This window comes from Pempheris klunzingeri, chromosome 22 (assembly GCF_042242105.1).
Source record: "Pempheris klunzingeri isolate RE-2024b chromosome 22, fPemKlu1.hap1, whole genome shotgun sequence".
NCBI lineage: Eukaryota > Metazoa > Chordata > Actinopteri > Acropomatiformes > Pempheridae > Pempheris > Pempheris klunzingeri.
The window spans coordinates 9,960,154-9,976,435 of NC_092033.1; the positions used below are offsets into that span (position 1 = coordinate 9,960,154).

Sequence of the window (16,282 nt, forward strand, 5' to 3'; positions counted from 1 at the left end):
AGCAGACAGATATGAGACTGGCATTGACCTTCTAACCTAACTCTTGGCAAGAAAGTAGATAAGCTTATTTTCCAAAATGTCACATCACAATATCTTCAAAAGACACAAAGCCCCAGCTAAACTGTGTCCACCTAAATCACATCCAAATCTCCGGTATGGATGGTTTTTCCATCATCCATCATGGTCCATCTTTCCTCAAAACAGTTGGATTTGACACTGAAGAATGCATTGGTGTCAGCTTATGTGGAGATAAAACACATGTCCCATCATCTTTGCCAAGAAGGGACTGTGCGGGGAGATGTCGATTAAACTTTAAACTTGGAAATCATTTGTTGCCAGGGTAACACACTCGCCCAGAAGAATTAATAAATGAATTGTGCTTGACAGCCTGTGGGGGAAGAGAAGGGGAGGGTGTACAGTGTAATGCAATTTTGTGCATGACTGCAGTTTCCTGAATTTTCCTCTTTAGTGAAGCTTCAGCAGTATACATTTATTTGTTTGTCCTGCAAGATACTGAAACATATGAGGGGACGTGACAGTGACTCTAACTTTTCAGACATGACTGATGACGGACAGATTCGACAGATGCTTCATCATATTGTATCACATCATGTGGCTTGGGACGCTCTCTCAATGCTTTCAACCTGCAGTTTTCCACTGAAGTCAGCATTAAGAAAAATAAACCGTAAAACCAAAGATAATCAGAAATGTAGAAGCCGGCGGAAAAGCAGAAAATACTTGTGTGTCGTGTTTACTCGACTTAAAAGTGTAATTTGATGTGAAAAATGGCCATGGGTGCATTTCGACTGTCATTTGAATAAAATGCAAAGCCTTTTGCCCCGCAAATGTGTTTTAATGAGCTGCTTCATTTTTAGTAAATAAAACCTTCTTAATAGGCACTACTTCCTCATCTCCGCTCTTGTGTTAAAAGCTGGTTTAAACTTATCATTAATAGCTTAATGGGTGAGGTTAACACTAAAGAGAATGGATTTGTGGTTTCTTAAAGGGCAACCAACACTACAGATGACAGTTTTGTCAAGTGGTGCAATTTAAAACTCATAAAATATGTTTTACACTGAAAATGCCCATCTTTACTTTCTAAGAATATAGCGTGCTACTTTGTTCTGTTTCATTATACTGTGTATTTATCTCTCCTGTTTTGCCCTGTCTGTGCAGCTCCCATTGTGAACACTAAGGCGGAACATGTGCACTCACTGGTTGGGAAAACAACAGCCTTGTGGCTCAGTTGTGAGGAGTCGGCGTGGAGGAGGGGTTGCTAGGTAACGGCAGCCGGGCAATTCCCCGGACAGGTGGGTGGGGTCGGGATCTGGTGATAGAGGCCACACCTGCTGCCAGCACACACACACACACACACACACAAACACACAGATTCCTTATTCACTCAGAAACAAAACCTTTACATCAACCCTGTCGCTCTCTGTTACACACATACTTGCACTCTTGACTTTATCTCTTTTGCTGCTCTTTTCTTGAAACATGACCTGAAGCCACCGTACCTTAGTGGTCAAAAGGTTCAAATAAAAGAGCATTGAACTGTATAACTGAGAAGCACACAACCTTTTTCACAAAGTTCAAACTAAAATGCCCAACGAAAAACTTTTCTCTGTCCTCTGTCTCGTCCTATAATAGTCTGTTTCTAACCAGTTAACACATTTTGTTATTCATTGCCTGTCTGAACTGTACTGACTGGCACAGGTACTTTTTGTGTGAATTAAAACAAACTTAGAAACATAATGACAACCTACATTGCAAACATCCAAAGATTCAAATCTTTTGCTTCTTAGTATACTGTTAAACCTGCAGCAACAGAACTTTTTGGCATGCCATGGCAGGGAAAGGCACAGGTGTCATTGAAAGTATTAAAAATGGCCACATTCCATTTAGTAGTGCTTGGTCTAGGGTCCTACTTCTGTGACCAGTCAAAATGTCTGCTGTGAAAAAGGTCATTGTGTAATCTCAAAAAACACAGCAGCACATTTTTTCATATTGTATATTATGTTTCCTGTTTATGTAGAATATACTGTAATTTCTATATTCTATATTTAAAACTGTATGTTTATTGTAGCACGAATTTCTTGTACGTGAAAACCTACTTGGCAATACACCCAATTCTGATTCTGATCACTTGTGACTCCTTTAACATTAGACATAGTGATTTGATCTATTATCAACCTAAAATATATTGATTATAGCAGCTTTAAGGATACACATTACATAAAACCACACTGGGTGTCAGTAATCTAATCATTTATGGGAATGAGACGTATTTAGTCAAACTGAATCTGTTGCTTTTGACAAGCTTTTGTAAAACAAACTAATCCCTGTGAAAATCCTATATAATCCTGTTTAAGAGAGTGTTGCATTTGCTCGCCTGGTTCAAAAACAGAAGATGAGGTTGTTTTTGTATGTGGCAACACATGGCCACATGCCTTTTGCTCTTTTTTTCCCCAGAATTCATAAAACCAACTAAAAACAGGCATGTGGCATTTTGCTATTTATCCACTGATAATTTCCTCACTGAAGTCTTCGTTTCTGTCTTCAGGTGAATCCATACTGTGCGATAAATACTCAAACCCCATTTCTCCTTTTTCTCTCTGTCTGACACTTTCTCCTGAGCTGCCTCTTCACATTCTCTGTAAACACACTCCTCTCCCCCACCTCTGAGCCCTGCCTGGCAAGAGGTCCCACAGGAGCAGCTTTTATAAGAGTTGTGGTGAAAGCTGAGTAGAGGGGACGTGGACAGCTATTAGCACAGTAAATGTATTTGTGTGATTCATATAATAGCAGGTGAGAAACACTCTGCCTTGTTTGTCTGCTGTGACCCGTGGTGGCAAACACAGTGAACGTGTGCACACAACCATGTTCACACACAAACAAGAAGACAAAAAAATTGACCTCAGGAAGAATAACTTAGTAAATGAGGGACTCTGAGGAAATTAAGAGAATAGTTTTGTATCTAACGAGGGGTTTTGGAGAGAAAACTCATTAGAAAGTGCTGTATATTTCTCTGGTATTCACCTAGCTGATTGTCCCAGCAAAGGGAAATGTCAGTTCGTATTAAGTTTGCCACAGCCCTTTGAGCAAGTGGAATTTATTATCACATTTATGCATAAGCTGGATGCACTGCGCTGTTGCAAATTAAATCAAGGCTCTATAATGCTACACATAATAAAGCAGAGAACTTTTACTAGATGTGAATTGTGCTTTTCCTTATGATGAGAGCCTTTCAGGAGCATGTGATAAAGTTGTGCTTATCTACCCAAATCCACCTGGATGTCTTTGGAGAATGGAGCTCATTTAAGTTGGCAAATGTTTGATTCATGGGGAGAAATAACAATCTGAGGATGCAGAGTTTTGCAGAGAAATAGTATTTTAGTTGATGTTCGCCCTGTGGTGACCATCAGCTGTGGGCCACAAAGGCTGGTAAGGGTTGACCTGCAGTTAGCCCGAATGGAAAGTGTAAACAGTGGGCAGGAAGGAGGCTGCATGGGGGCGAGGCGGTGTTGGTGCCGAGTGTGGCTTGATAAGACTCCAACGGCGAGAGAGCCATGCGTAATTGTTGCTGCATGTGGTGGGCAGAGAGGGCGTCGGGAAACCTATTTGTGCGTCAGGAACACAAACACACACTGTAAAAAATGTCATCATCAGTAACCACCACCTCACAAGTTGTCAGCTTTAACATTAAATTTTCCTAGGAAGTGAAAAACGACCAGTGGATTGAATACGTTCCACTTTTTTTTTTTTTTTTTTTTTTTTGATTCGTTTAAATCTTTGATCAAATAAAGCAGAATCAACCAGAAGAGGACACTTCTGTCAAATAAAGATGCATTCAAAATAAGTAGATCTAACCCATTTTAACACACTTTCCCACGTGTTAACTGTGAGAGCTTGCGGCTAAGTGACGATGAAGATGTTTTTTTTTTGCAGTGTACGGCCAAGCTGAACATCTACATGCGCCCTCCCCTTTTCTCCTTTTATTTTTTGACACAGTGGATCTGCTCTAATAGCCTATCGCTGTTTGAGATACTCACTCAACAGTCACAAAACACACACACACACACACACACACACACACACACACACACACACACACACACACAGGGCTGAACCAAAAAAAGCACACTCCTCAGCCCCACCGGTGGGGGGGACATAGATACCAGATGAGATTTGTTTCCAAACGCGCACCGATGGCGGTGTGAGGCGTTTGGCTGAGAAGTTCGCACGGCGCTGTGGATTTGTCAACCTTCTTTGTGCATCTTCTTCCTGTTTCGATCCTGGACTGAGGGGAAATAAACAAAGCTATGGATTACTCACTCTGCGTACTTTTACTCCTGTCAACCATTTCGTGTGTGTCGCCCGGACCATTCCCATCAGCGCAGATGTGAGTACAGCTTCCAAACAGCCTGTTGGCTTCTGAAAGTCTCTAATAATGCTGTGGGGCAGAAATGACAGTTTCGTTTTCCTCATAGTTACATGTGTTTACGGTACTTTCCATCAATCGCAGATGTTACGTGCTTCCTCCTGTGGTTTGCATTCAGTTTGATAATCTGTAAATGACACCTCGTGGAACATTATCCGTGAAGCCTCTGAGGAGAAGCAGCAGAAGTGCTGATGATCGCACATTACCTCGGACACAACTTTACCTTTTCAAACATGGCATTTAAAGCGACCGTCCATTTGTTGGCAGCTTGCAGCAGTGTGACATGTGGCTTGCTGTCAAATGAATCATCCCCACGAAGGTAGACTGAGGTCTGCATGTGAATGAGGTTGCCAAACTTTCCCTGCAGCATCTCCACACTGAACACATCAGACATTAGACTACAGAGTTTGACTGAGGGATCCACATCAGAGATTAATTCTGCTGATGAATCTGATTTATTTTACAGCACGGGGCCGCTACGACTGTCAGAACAAATGTTCCTCTGATCAGAAGAGTTTTGTGTAAATAAAAGAGCTACGAAACAGACGATTGACAAGAGTTTTAAAACATTTGGTGGTTTTCTGTCTCTTCTATGGTGGTGAACTGAATTATCTTTGGCTTTGTGAATTTGAGAAGGAAAGTTTTTACTATTTTCTGATATAGACCAATGATTATGTGAGCAACTTGTAAGACTCCTGGCCAGACATCTGTTGAGAAACTACTGCTTTCTAAAACTCACAGCAATCCTACTGCTTCTGTAGTCGATACAATTGTCTGTAATCTGTAATCATGTGGCTGTATTGTCATTTCCACCATGCAAGCTAGTAGTTAATCTTAGCTGTATTATTTATTGCCAATGTTCCAATATTTTTGCCACCAGGTAGGAGATGAAAAAGTCTCTAGTCGCCCTGCAGGATGGGTTATGAACATGAGATAAAGTAGAGGTATCACTCTCTTGGTCTAAATTTAACTCCCAGCCTTTATATTTGCAGTGCAACATTAATAGATGTAACAGATGATATATATCCACGGTCACAGGAATGCAGTTCCTAAATTAAACAAACATGTAGGTGGTTGAAGCTGCACATCGCACTTAATCAACAGGTTCAAGATATTCCAGATGGTTCTAACGGAGTCAGGACCACACTGTTTGGTTTTGAATGCAGCCCAAGTACGGTCCCCTAGAGAGGTGGTGAGCCATGATGGCACTCAGCCTAATGGGCGAGTACAATGATGTCAGACTAGCAGAGTGGCCTGCCCACTCCCTATATTTCATGGGCACTAAGTGGATTGATCTGTGGGTTGTGTGCATGATATTCACACGGGCTTGGCGGGCTGCAGATCCACTTTCACTGACATAGTTGACTTACTGTGTGGAACTGGCAATTTGGCAGGAAAAACAATATTAAAATTCACAACTAGATTAGCACAAGCTCTTGGTTTGCATTAGGAAAACTTCATTTAGTAGAAACGTGATGCCAAAATCAAACTAGAAAACACTGACTCATTTCATTAATTTTTGTGTTTTGACATCTGCACCTTAGCCATGAGTAATAATGACAGCTTCTAGCTGTGGAGGAACGGTTCAATGCAAAAAAGGATCTAAAATCCCCAAAAAACACAAAAAATCCTTATTCCTCGGTCTGTCTCCTGGTGTACTCTTGTGGTGATGGTGATTTTGAGTGACAAGCTTCACGTTGACCCCTCAAGGTGAAAGTCACAGAGGGAAGCAGAGAGACTAGAAGGGCAGGGATGGAGAGGATTGACCCAGTGTGTTTTCCTCCAGGAAATTCAGAAATGTGGATTAGCGAAGCCTAAAGAAGCTCCGTGTTTAGTGACTAAAAATTGACATTTACATAGAGTATGTGTACCAGGCTTTGCCATGTTCTTTCTTTCTATCTGCCTTTCTTTCTTTCACTCTCACCTCCCTGTCTCATGGCTCGAAGTGTGACTGTATCTCTGGGCTCCATCTCTAACCTCACATGCCAGCATCAGTCTGCTTCAGATCTTCATGTCCCCTCGCTTTCTCTCAGCCCTCCCTCCATCCCTGCTCACGCTCTTTCTCCCTTTCAGTCTTGTTCATTCCCTGTCCATCTTCTCTTCCATCCGGCTTCCCATGTATATCTTCATCCTCTCTCTCTCCTCTCTTCTTTTCTTTGTTGCCTGAAGGCAGATGATTAACATCATTGAATCTGAAAAGCAAAGTCTGATGTCATAGACTGTGCCCCAGAGATCTCGGCGCCAGCTAGCACATTGAGAGATCAGGGGAGATAAAAAGAAAAGATGGACGTGGAGAGAAAAGGAGTCAACCTGAAAATCCAGACTATTTGGCCTTCTTGGTCTCATGTCTAATGTGCATGAATTTTACATGTGTACTGTTTACTATTACCACCCTCACAGCCAAAAACACAAGACATCCAAATCTCTGTGTGATCACGTGCCAATGAATTGTGTTGAGTTCATCCATCCAGTCCAACACTTGATCATATGCTTCTTTCTGGCTTAGTCACCAACAGACATATTTTGTCTTCATCCTCCCTTTTTCCACAGTTTCTGTCACCCTCTGCTTCATTTCTCCCACTCTTTTTTTTTTTTAAGGCTAACTAGATTTCATGCTCAACCAGCTAAAGAGCCATGCTTCTCGTGTTGGCGGTCTCGTCTCTGGCGATCGGTGGGCATAATGTGAGGAGGCACTTCATCTGAACAGGGAGCAACATGGGCTGTTGAGAGCAGGGAGAGTGTAAAAAATATATACACAAATATACAGTAGGTATGAATTCCAAATGAACAAGGTCCTGAGGGGAGACAAGACACTGACAACTTCTTGTGAACAGTATAGAAAACTGATGTGTAAAAATGACAAATGTCTGTCACGGTGACTTCCTGGAGTCTCCACCGGTTGCCTGACAACCTCACAGTTACTCATAACACCTTGTAAAACCAAAAAGTGTAGTTTTTCACAGGTGTTTGTAGAGATTAAACAACCTAGATAGACTGTGTTAATAAAAAGATTTAGAGGTGCTGGTAGATGGGGTTTTTTTCTCCTGAAGACAGGGCAAGACTCGCCGTTTCCCCTGTTTCCAACATATTGCCCCAAATGTCTAACCACTTCTTTTCTGTTTTCTCAAAACAATTATTTCAACTGTTAAGGTTGCGATACTGTCTATTCTCAGTGCCAGCTTTGAGAATTTTATGAATCAGCTATTATTTCCTGATGGTAGTTAAGTAGTCTGTCTTACTGTGTTATGCATGATGTCTTTGTCTCAGTCCTGACACTTGTTTCATCCCAGTGGCCTGACACTGACAGTGGTCTGTAATGAATATGGCTCATTTCCCACTTGAGGCCACCCATATGCATCTTATTTCATGTCTAAAGTTCCTCTGGACCCCAGATGCTTGGATGCACCACTACTGAACACTTCAGTCATAAAATACGACATATTGCAACAATAAAAACTGAAGTGAAGATTTATAATCATGGCTTTAATCTGCGATGCTGATGTGATCAGACAAATACTAGAGTCACGATTTAAAAGCTGGCTTGCAGCAAAGAAAACTTGTTAATGCTTTTATATCCATGTTTGCTTTGTCATCGTCATTGTGCTGCTGGAAGATTTGAACCAGAAAATGTGCCTATATCACTGGAAAATCATGCTGGCTACAGTCACGGTGGGCAACACACTGTTTTTTTTTTTTGTGATTTCTACAAATCTGATATATTTTTGTCAATGAAAAAAAACTGCAGGCCTTGTGTCTTGATTGAAACATATAGCCTTGATATTGTTTTTGACTTTGGGAGATGTGAAGTGTCTCATCTAATTTAACTGAGGAATGAAAAAACAGTTTAAAAAAACAGTTGATAAATTAGATTTCCTTTCAACTTTTATTCCAGTGTCAAATCTTACTTGGAGTATGACACTGATAATACGGGGAGGTTTGAAGAGGATGAATCAAATTTAATGAGCAGATGGAAATGATCGACTCAGGCCTGTCTAGGATTTCCTTGGCTGTGATTTGCACCTCTTCACCACAAGGGAGTTGGTGCCAGCAGGTATATTTCAGGAGGCATGATCTCGCCCTGACTCGAGCAGCTGCCCGGCTATATCTGTTACACACACATGCATGTGAGGGTGCGAGATCTGCGCCCATGAATAATGTTTGGTCTCTTTTCTCACTGCTCTTACTTTGAATGCTTTAATTTCCTTCAGCCTCTCTCACTGTTTTTCCTTTGCCCGTCTCACACTTAACCTACTTTTTTCCTGCTCATTTCCCCCCGTATTCTCCCTCCTTTTCTCCCACTCACTCCCCTTTGCCCTGTCTCAACCCTGGCTATATTTAGACAAGCCTCTGCCTTTGGGAAGGGGCGCGAGTGTCCAGACTCAGATGTAGGTACAGATACAAGAGAGTGCCAGGGGGCTTCCCATAAATCTCCCCCAGCTCGCCCACTAAAGTTTAGTGGATCACTTATTTACGTGTGGCCCCTCAGTGTTGCTTTAGTGTCTGGTTTAAGTTTGTCCTTCTGAGTTCCTTTGAGGGAAAAGTCACCTCTTCCTTGCCGTCTATGTGAAAAGAACATTTAGGAGTGACAAAGCAACCCTGGTGCTGTTCTACCACCCCACAATCCTTCAACACATGGAAATTCACAAGAATTTTCCATTGCAGCGTTTCCCAGGCAACCTTGGGAATAGCTAACAGCTGTTTGGTTGGGAAATCTGTCCGGTATAGGAAGCACATCTGTACACCGTTATATAAAGCATTGGAAGTATATAGTTTTAAGGCTGTGTTGTAAATCAGGCATGTGTCACTCCTTTCTTATTCCGTGGTTTACTTATTCATAAGGCTTTTGTATGTCTCAAAGGACATCAAGAGAGACCCTAGCAAACTAATCAACAGTCAGTAGCCTAAAGTAGTACAACACAGGAAGGCAAAACACAGCACAAGATACAAACAAGCAAGTAGAAACCATATAGAGGAGTAGAGGATGTTGGAGGAAAGAGGTTGTGTGTGACTGAAAGTTGAAAATCAAACCCTGTGGCTCATGTTGCCTGTTGTCACACCATGTTTCTGTAGCTGATATCCCGTCTTTTAAGGTCATGATCGCATATTTGTGAAAATACTGTCATTTCTGGGGCTCACAAAGGCTCATGCATACTTTCTTCATCACCTGCTGAATAGCTACATCGCAAATGTATGAAAAGCGAAGTATGCCCGTTAAGAACAATATGAGCATTTAAAAAGAATAGCATGGTTACTTTACTATATGGAACTAATCTATCTGAAGAAAGATAAACTGTCCAAAGTGTACTGAAATCATACTTTGATATTTAAGGAAATATGTGTATTCACATTCTTGTGAGATTAGCATAGCTTAGCATAAAGACTGGCAACACGGGGAAACAGCTTGTCTAAAGCTGAAAAAAGCCTACTATCTCAAAATCTCATGAATTGACTTGTTGATCCTCTTCTTTTCTTTTCCCACCTGTTTCCAGTCTTTATGCTAAGCTAACCATCTCCTTGGCTTATGGGGGACTGCTCTGCACATAAATCTCACTAAATAGCAAATAACCACTAGTGTTTGTGGAAGACCGTCCATTAACTGTTTTGACATAAAAGTTTCCTACAGATTTGTAGAAATGCAATGAAGGACTTTATTATCCAGTTTATACTAATCACACACTAGATGCATGAAGTGTTTGAAATAACTCTAATGAGACACCACAAGCCCATCTGATGTGTAATATTTTGAGATGCAGAGGAAATTGGACCGATGATGGCCTCTGATGGCTTCTCTTGAGCACCTTAATGGACTCATATTGCAGCATGAGAGCCTTTAATGCCAGACTACACAACACAACACTACACTACCACACTACACTTGACAGTGCGTGTAGCCATCAGGGAGACTAGTACTTACTACAGCACTAACAGTAGTCTGCTTGTGTGGGTGTCTAGATTGACGTTAATTGGACATTTTGGCCAGGGGGGGCTCTCTAATCTCTCTATTTATACACACTGTCCAAGATTATGTGTGTGGTGGGGCAGCAGGGTAGACTTGATGTATGGTTGGATGGGTAGAGAGTTTGCTCAGAAAGTGTGAAGGTGACAGGGATGTGGAGATTTAGTCATTTGAGCAGAGTTCAAAATGACACGCAGCAGAGAGAAAGATAGCTGGAGGGATGAAGATGAGCGAAAAGAGAAAAAAAATCTGTCATATTGTTAAATAAAATGGCATTTTATATGTTTTTTATAATTTGCTTGACTAAGGGATTGATATTAAGATTCATGTTTTTAAATTATATCATAGTGTAACCAAAATTATTCTGGGGAAAAAAAAAACTGACTCTAATGGAGTCTAATGCCATGTTCCCCATGCATCTGTACAGTGTTTGTTAAAAATCCATTACTTAAGAATGACCGGAGAACCCTGGACTTGGACTGGTCTAGTCCAGTCTAACCAAGTGTTCTCTAAACTCCAACAACTTCGTCATTACTTCTCTATATCAGATATTTCATGGAGGCAGTTATCACTGCATTCTTCTTTTTTTTTTTTGTTTCTTAGACACAAATCGACCCATATTCATTACAGTAGACCAAAGGCAAGCATATCTTATAACAAACATTGTATGTGCGCACACAGGCAATATACTGTGAATTTAGTTGCTGTTGTCGTTCTTTAGTATAGTATTATGCTGGAATCTTACCAGGAGGTGCGATTGCTCTGCAGTGAGTAGAAACACTTGCTGGTGTCACAACAATTCTGTTTTCTCCAATTTAATGTGTCCAGACACCTGCTGGGAGAGGTAATACAATGGGAGCTGTTAGTTCTGTCAGGACGTATATGCCTTTTGACGTGGAAGGTGTGGACGAGGCTGACTAGGCGCTAGGGGGACGGCGAGTCAGTCCCAGCTAGCCGTAGTCCTGAGTGTGGGGTCAAATATGGGCAAGGGTAGGAAGAGTCTGACCCCCGGCCCTCTGCAGCAGTCTCATGTAGAGCACAGATAACCAAAGCGCCTGGTCTGACTTTGATGATAGACATTTCTTGGATTAAATAATTGTGAATAAATGCATGAATGGTATTTCATTTTCAACATGATTTATTTGTGGATGAACAAAAACATGTTTCACCATATTAAAGGACAAACACAGAACATGTAACATGAAATTAAACTAATAATTTCAGAACTACCTCAATAGTCAAATCTTACAGTTTGTAAGCTCTGAAGCGAAGTTTAGATTTAAAGACATGACTTTAGAAAGAATGTATGAATCCTTTTCATAAACTCACATAGCTGACAGGGAAAAAAACTGGCTTTCCTGGAGCTTGTTGTCTTTTATATAGCAATAGCTTGTGGTTTAACTTGAAAGTTAAACATAAGCATAAAAAGTCTGTATGAAGCTGTCTGTCTTTGGTCATAAGTTCACCTGTTAAGTCAGTTCCAGTGGAATTACCATCGTGCACCACCCCATCACCTGGTAATGACCTCATCTAATGTCTTGTCAGCTCATCTACAGCTCTAATACACCCTAACATAAGTGCCTGATTGAGCACAGACAATATTGTTGTCAAGGCTTCACTTAAACACGGCTCTTCAGATCTAGGCAGAGGGCCATGGTAAAATGCTATGGCTGCTAAGAGGAAAATGGTAGAAGTGAGGCAGAAACATCAATAATGTCTTGCCATGGAAGATAATGAGGCCGCGAGACATTTACAAAGCCTGCAATTATGGTGTTATTGACCTCAATAAAGGAGAGGATATCATCACTTGTCTCCTTTTGTGCTCCGTGGTAACAGGAGGGAGAGGGGAAGGGGACAAAGGAAACGCATTACTAACAATATAGTTTGTTTAAAAACAAAAATAGGAAGAATTACATAGTAAATATGTAGAGTTTGAAAAATGCAAGCTTTCGATATGACACAGTCTAGATTTGCAACATTGAGCACAAAAATGAACAGATAATCTGGTCAGCAGAGAGGGAATACTGAAGAAGTGGAAAGGAAAGAATTGGCAGAGATGGAAATAAGGACCCTGGCTGGGTGATATGACGGTGTATACAGTGCAACAGTGAAAATGTGTCCACTGGTGGAAAGTTGGCAATGCTGAACTATTGTCTATTACATCGCTATCTATCAATTACCTCAATCCCGTGTGACCTCACAAATGTGGCTTGGGCATGCGTGGAGGAGGAGAGTGAAGTTGTAGGAGGCATGAGGTCAGGCTGGAATGTATTTGCTCCTGTTAACCTGAAAACATGTAACACTTGAACTGGTTGCTCTCATTTGGATCCTTAAAGCTGCCATTTAAAAATGAATGTTACCTTTACTGTCTTTTGTTTTTAACTCAAGCGTTGTGTGATGAAGTTGTTTTCGACTGATTGGAAGCTCCAAATAGAAGGAGCAAATAATCTGATATGATGGTATGGTATGATTGAATTCACATAACAATTGCTGTACCTTGATATATATCCTTACAGGATGTAAAATTATATATAGGCTACTGTGATAATAAGTTTAGCCACATTGCTTACCCCTACAAGCAGTTAATGAAAAGGGAAACTGAGCAATGATGATAACTTTACTCAAGACGGATAAAGGAGGGAAAGCGACTGTTTATTTCCCACAAAGCCCTGTCAGGCTTGTTGCTTATTAGATGCCTTGCTTCATAGTCAGGGCTCTTATTAGCTATCCCCCAGTGGTTCAATTACATCCATGCTGCCATCCTCAAACATCCCTGTCTTTTCTGTGCATCCCTTCTGCTTCCTGTAATGATGTCAGCCTCCTCTCTCTCTCTAAGAACAGATTAGAAGCCCAAATTACTACTATCAGAGGAGGATTTAAGGTTTCAAGCTGTCTCCCTTTGCTGGAAACCATAACTCCTCAACATGATGAGACAGGGAGGGGAAAAAAAAGAGCGCAGAGTGTTTGCTGTCGGATGCTTCCTCCGTGACAGTGTCGATGGTATTAAGAGATCAACTGTGGATCCGTAGACTTGGTTCTGAGTAGAAAAATATGAGGAAGTTTACAAGATGAGAGGGCGCTGGAGTGGAAACTTCGAGATTGAATATTGAGCTCTGGATTCTTGTCCCCGCTTGCACATAGGAGCGTTGAGCCTTAATGTTGGCGTGAGGCCGACTTTTCGGTGAAGGATTCAAAATGATGCAGCGTCCAATGTTGCTGGATGAATTTTCTGGACTTTCACTTGGCCGGCACTGTTCACATGGAGACTAGTTATAAAGTTATGGAATTAACATGCGTGCAGTTGACAACCTCAGCTGCTGAATGACAATGTGAGGTCTTTGTGATGAAAAAAAACGGATGCACTCCTTTCTTTTCCCATGTTGATCAAGGATATGGTATGCAGGCTGCTGGAAATGAGACTATTCGTACTAGGAGTTTCAGATTAGATGAGAGAGATGTGAAAAAGTGTTTTATGACAAACTGTTCCAATAGTTTGACAGCCCTAAGCATAAGAATACAGTCTACAGGGTTTTTATTTAAAATTCCTTTGCTGCTTTCTTTCTAGAAAGGACACAGAAAAAAGTTTGCTACCAAAGTATAGACAAGACTCTGCAGAGAAAAAAAGCTTGAAGGTAAAATCTTCCCAATCTCATCTCTCCCATTGAACTCCTTCTGGGAACCATCTCTTAAAGTTTGGTTACAAACTCATGCAAACCTCTAGTGATAGAGCCCCACTGTGAGCCTTTTTATCTAAACCTTGAATGGAGGTAAAAGTAGAAACAAACTATTAGTCAAAAACAGTTTGAGGTCAGCTTATAGCTAAAAACTAATTCTAGTTTGTGACAACTTGAAACCAAACTGGCTTTAAGGCAGTCGATAAACTGTCATGCGTGTTCACGACAGACAGCTTGGGCAGTTGAAGAAAACAATCACAGGAATCATAAAGTCGCTGTTCTGGATCTCTCAATTACATAACATGATCTTCCTCAGCAGATGGAGTAGCCATTTTTTCTGAGTACTTCAAGGACTTCTTGTCCATGTTGACTAAACAGGCTGAGACTGAAAGTTCAATAACTGTACTGTTTATCTAAGTTTTAACTTAATGCTTGTGTCTGTTGCTCAGTCTCATTTCTCTATCAATTGAATGGAAAGGGCGGCCAAAGCAATGCGTTCAAAAACCAAATTGTGACTAACAGAAATATCCTGTAAATAATTCAACCCAGAATGTGAATTGAAGATGCTCACAGTCCTTCAATCAAAATGATTTCCTAGACTTTATATTATTATTTATTATATTATTTATAGTTTTTGAGTGTTGAAGCATATCCTGCTCATCCTTTGTGTGTATTAACAGCTGCACACCATTACAAGGCCAGAGGCTATGGTGTTGAATGTAGAAACAGAGGGAGAGGAGAACACAAAAGGCCTCCCTAACAGTCACACACTGATCGACTGGAGGGGTTAATATGGTCAGAAGTACGACAGCAGTGCTCTCATGCTGAGTCATGCTCTCTATTCTGGGATTGTGTCCTCTTCCCTGTATTCACCCCTCGGTCAGATTGGACAGTCTGGTCCATAACTGGCACAGCGAGACTTTCTGTTTCTTGTCTAATGGTGAAATATTGTGTTCCTTAGAAATCAGAAATCAAGTTGGGGTTTTCTACCTCTTTCCTTTCTACAGGACAGGTAGTCCTGTACTTTTTTCTACACTATACACTGTACTTTTCATTCTGTGTGGGGTTTTCACTAAGAGGAACACGTCACACATTGCACATTCTTTGACCCACTTTTGATGTAAAGGTATTGATTAGTGCAGCTTTGTCTCATCATCTGTATTCTCATTAGTTACCCAGTGCTCTGGTCTATCACTCCGAATGGTGGGTTATATGACACACATGCACAAATGAGTCACACCCACATCATTACATTAAGTGCTTCTGCAAAAGTGATGCACCTGCCCTGGTGACCTTTGACCCTCGGCAACCCCCTACTACCCTGCTGCTCTGGTTACATACAGTTGTTGACATACACACACGTACGTGCACACACACGTGACAGCTGGCCTTAAGGAGGCATTTTCTCCGCCAGTCATTGGAGGCGTGGAGGCTAAAGCAATAGGGAGGGGCTGCTTTGTCTGCCCATCAGCCACACATGGGTCAAGCCTAAATTAAGACACATGCTCACTTGTCAAGTCGAGGAATAAACTAATCTAGTAGAAAGAAAATCTGACATGGCCTCTGACATATAGATTGCATGTTGTCTTGTGCGTCTGTTGTTCTGACAGGTCTGCAGAGATGTGGCGTGCTACTATCTGTTGTAATATTGACACCGCTCACCAGCACTTCATCTAATTTCACACAGTTTAACTCGCTGGCACATTTGTGCTTGTGACTGAAGACATGGAAAGAAGTTGATGAAATTTTAATGTCATCTTTTCAGCGATGGAGCCTTCATATCAGACGATCTGTTCATCTAAACTCCAACCAAGTGTGTCTCCAACTCTCTAAAGTCAGTGAACCCGTGATGATCTGTACTGCATGCACCTTGAGTCACATTTCACTATCGCAAACAGCATGAGGTAGACGGGTATCGGACCTCTTCATCTCAACTCTTAACAACTATGAAACCAGTCCTGGCCCAAGGTGTGTGTGCATATTTAAGACCATTTCTACCTCAGTACAAGAGAGTGTGTGTGGTATCACATAGAGCCTCAAGTCAAACACAAGCCTCACTGCTGCTGCAACATGTGGACATTGCTTCAGACTCCCAGCAAGCATTCACAGTCCCTTGTGCCACTATGAGAACTAATTGCAGGATTATCTTATGTTATTATTCCAACAGTTATGCTGCCAACTTCCTGGGTAGTCTAAACAATGACCAAGGGA

At 41.3% G+C, this 16,282-nt stretch overlaps 1 protein-coding gene across 1 annotated transcript in view; it reads left to right on the top strand.

Moving 5' to 3' along the window:
• The first annotated feature begins 4,245 nt into the window (after positions 1-4,245).
• Positions 4,246-16,282, top strand: part of LOC139221551 (voltage-dependent calcium channel subunit alpha-2/delta-1-like) — an 85,633-nt gene continuing 73,596 nt past the window's right edge. Inside the window, exon 1 of the mRNA XM_070853453.1 lies at positions 4,246-4,402. Coding sequence (XP_070709554.1) covers positions 4,323-4,402 — 80 coding nt within the window. The 5' untranslated portion in view covers positions 4,246-4,322. The remainder of the gene's footprint in view (positions 4,403-16,282) is intronic.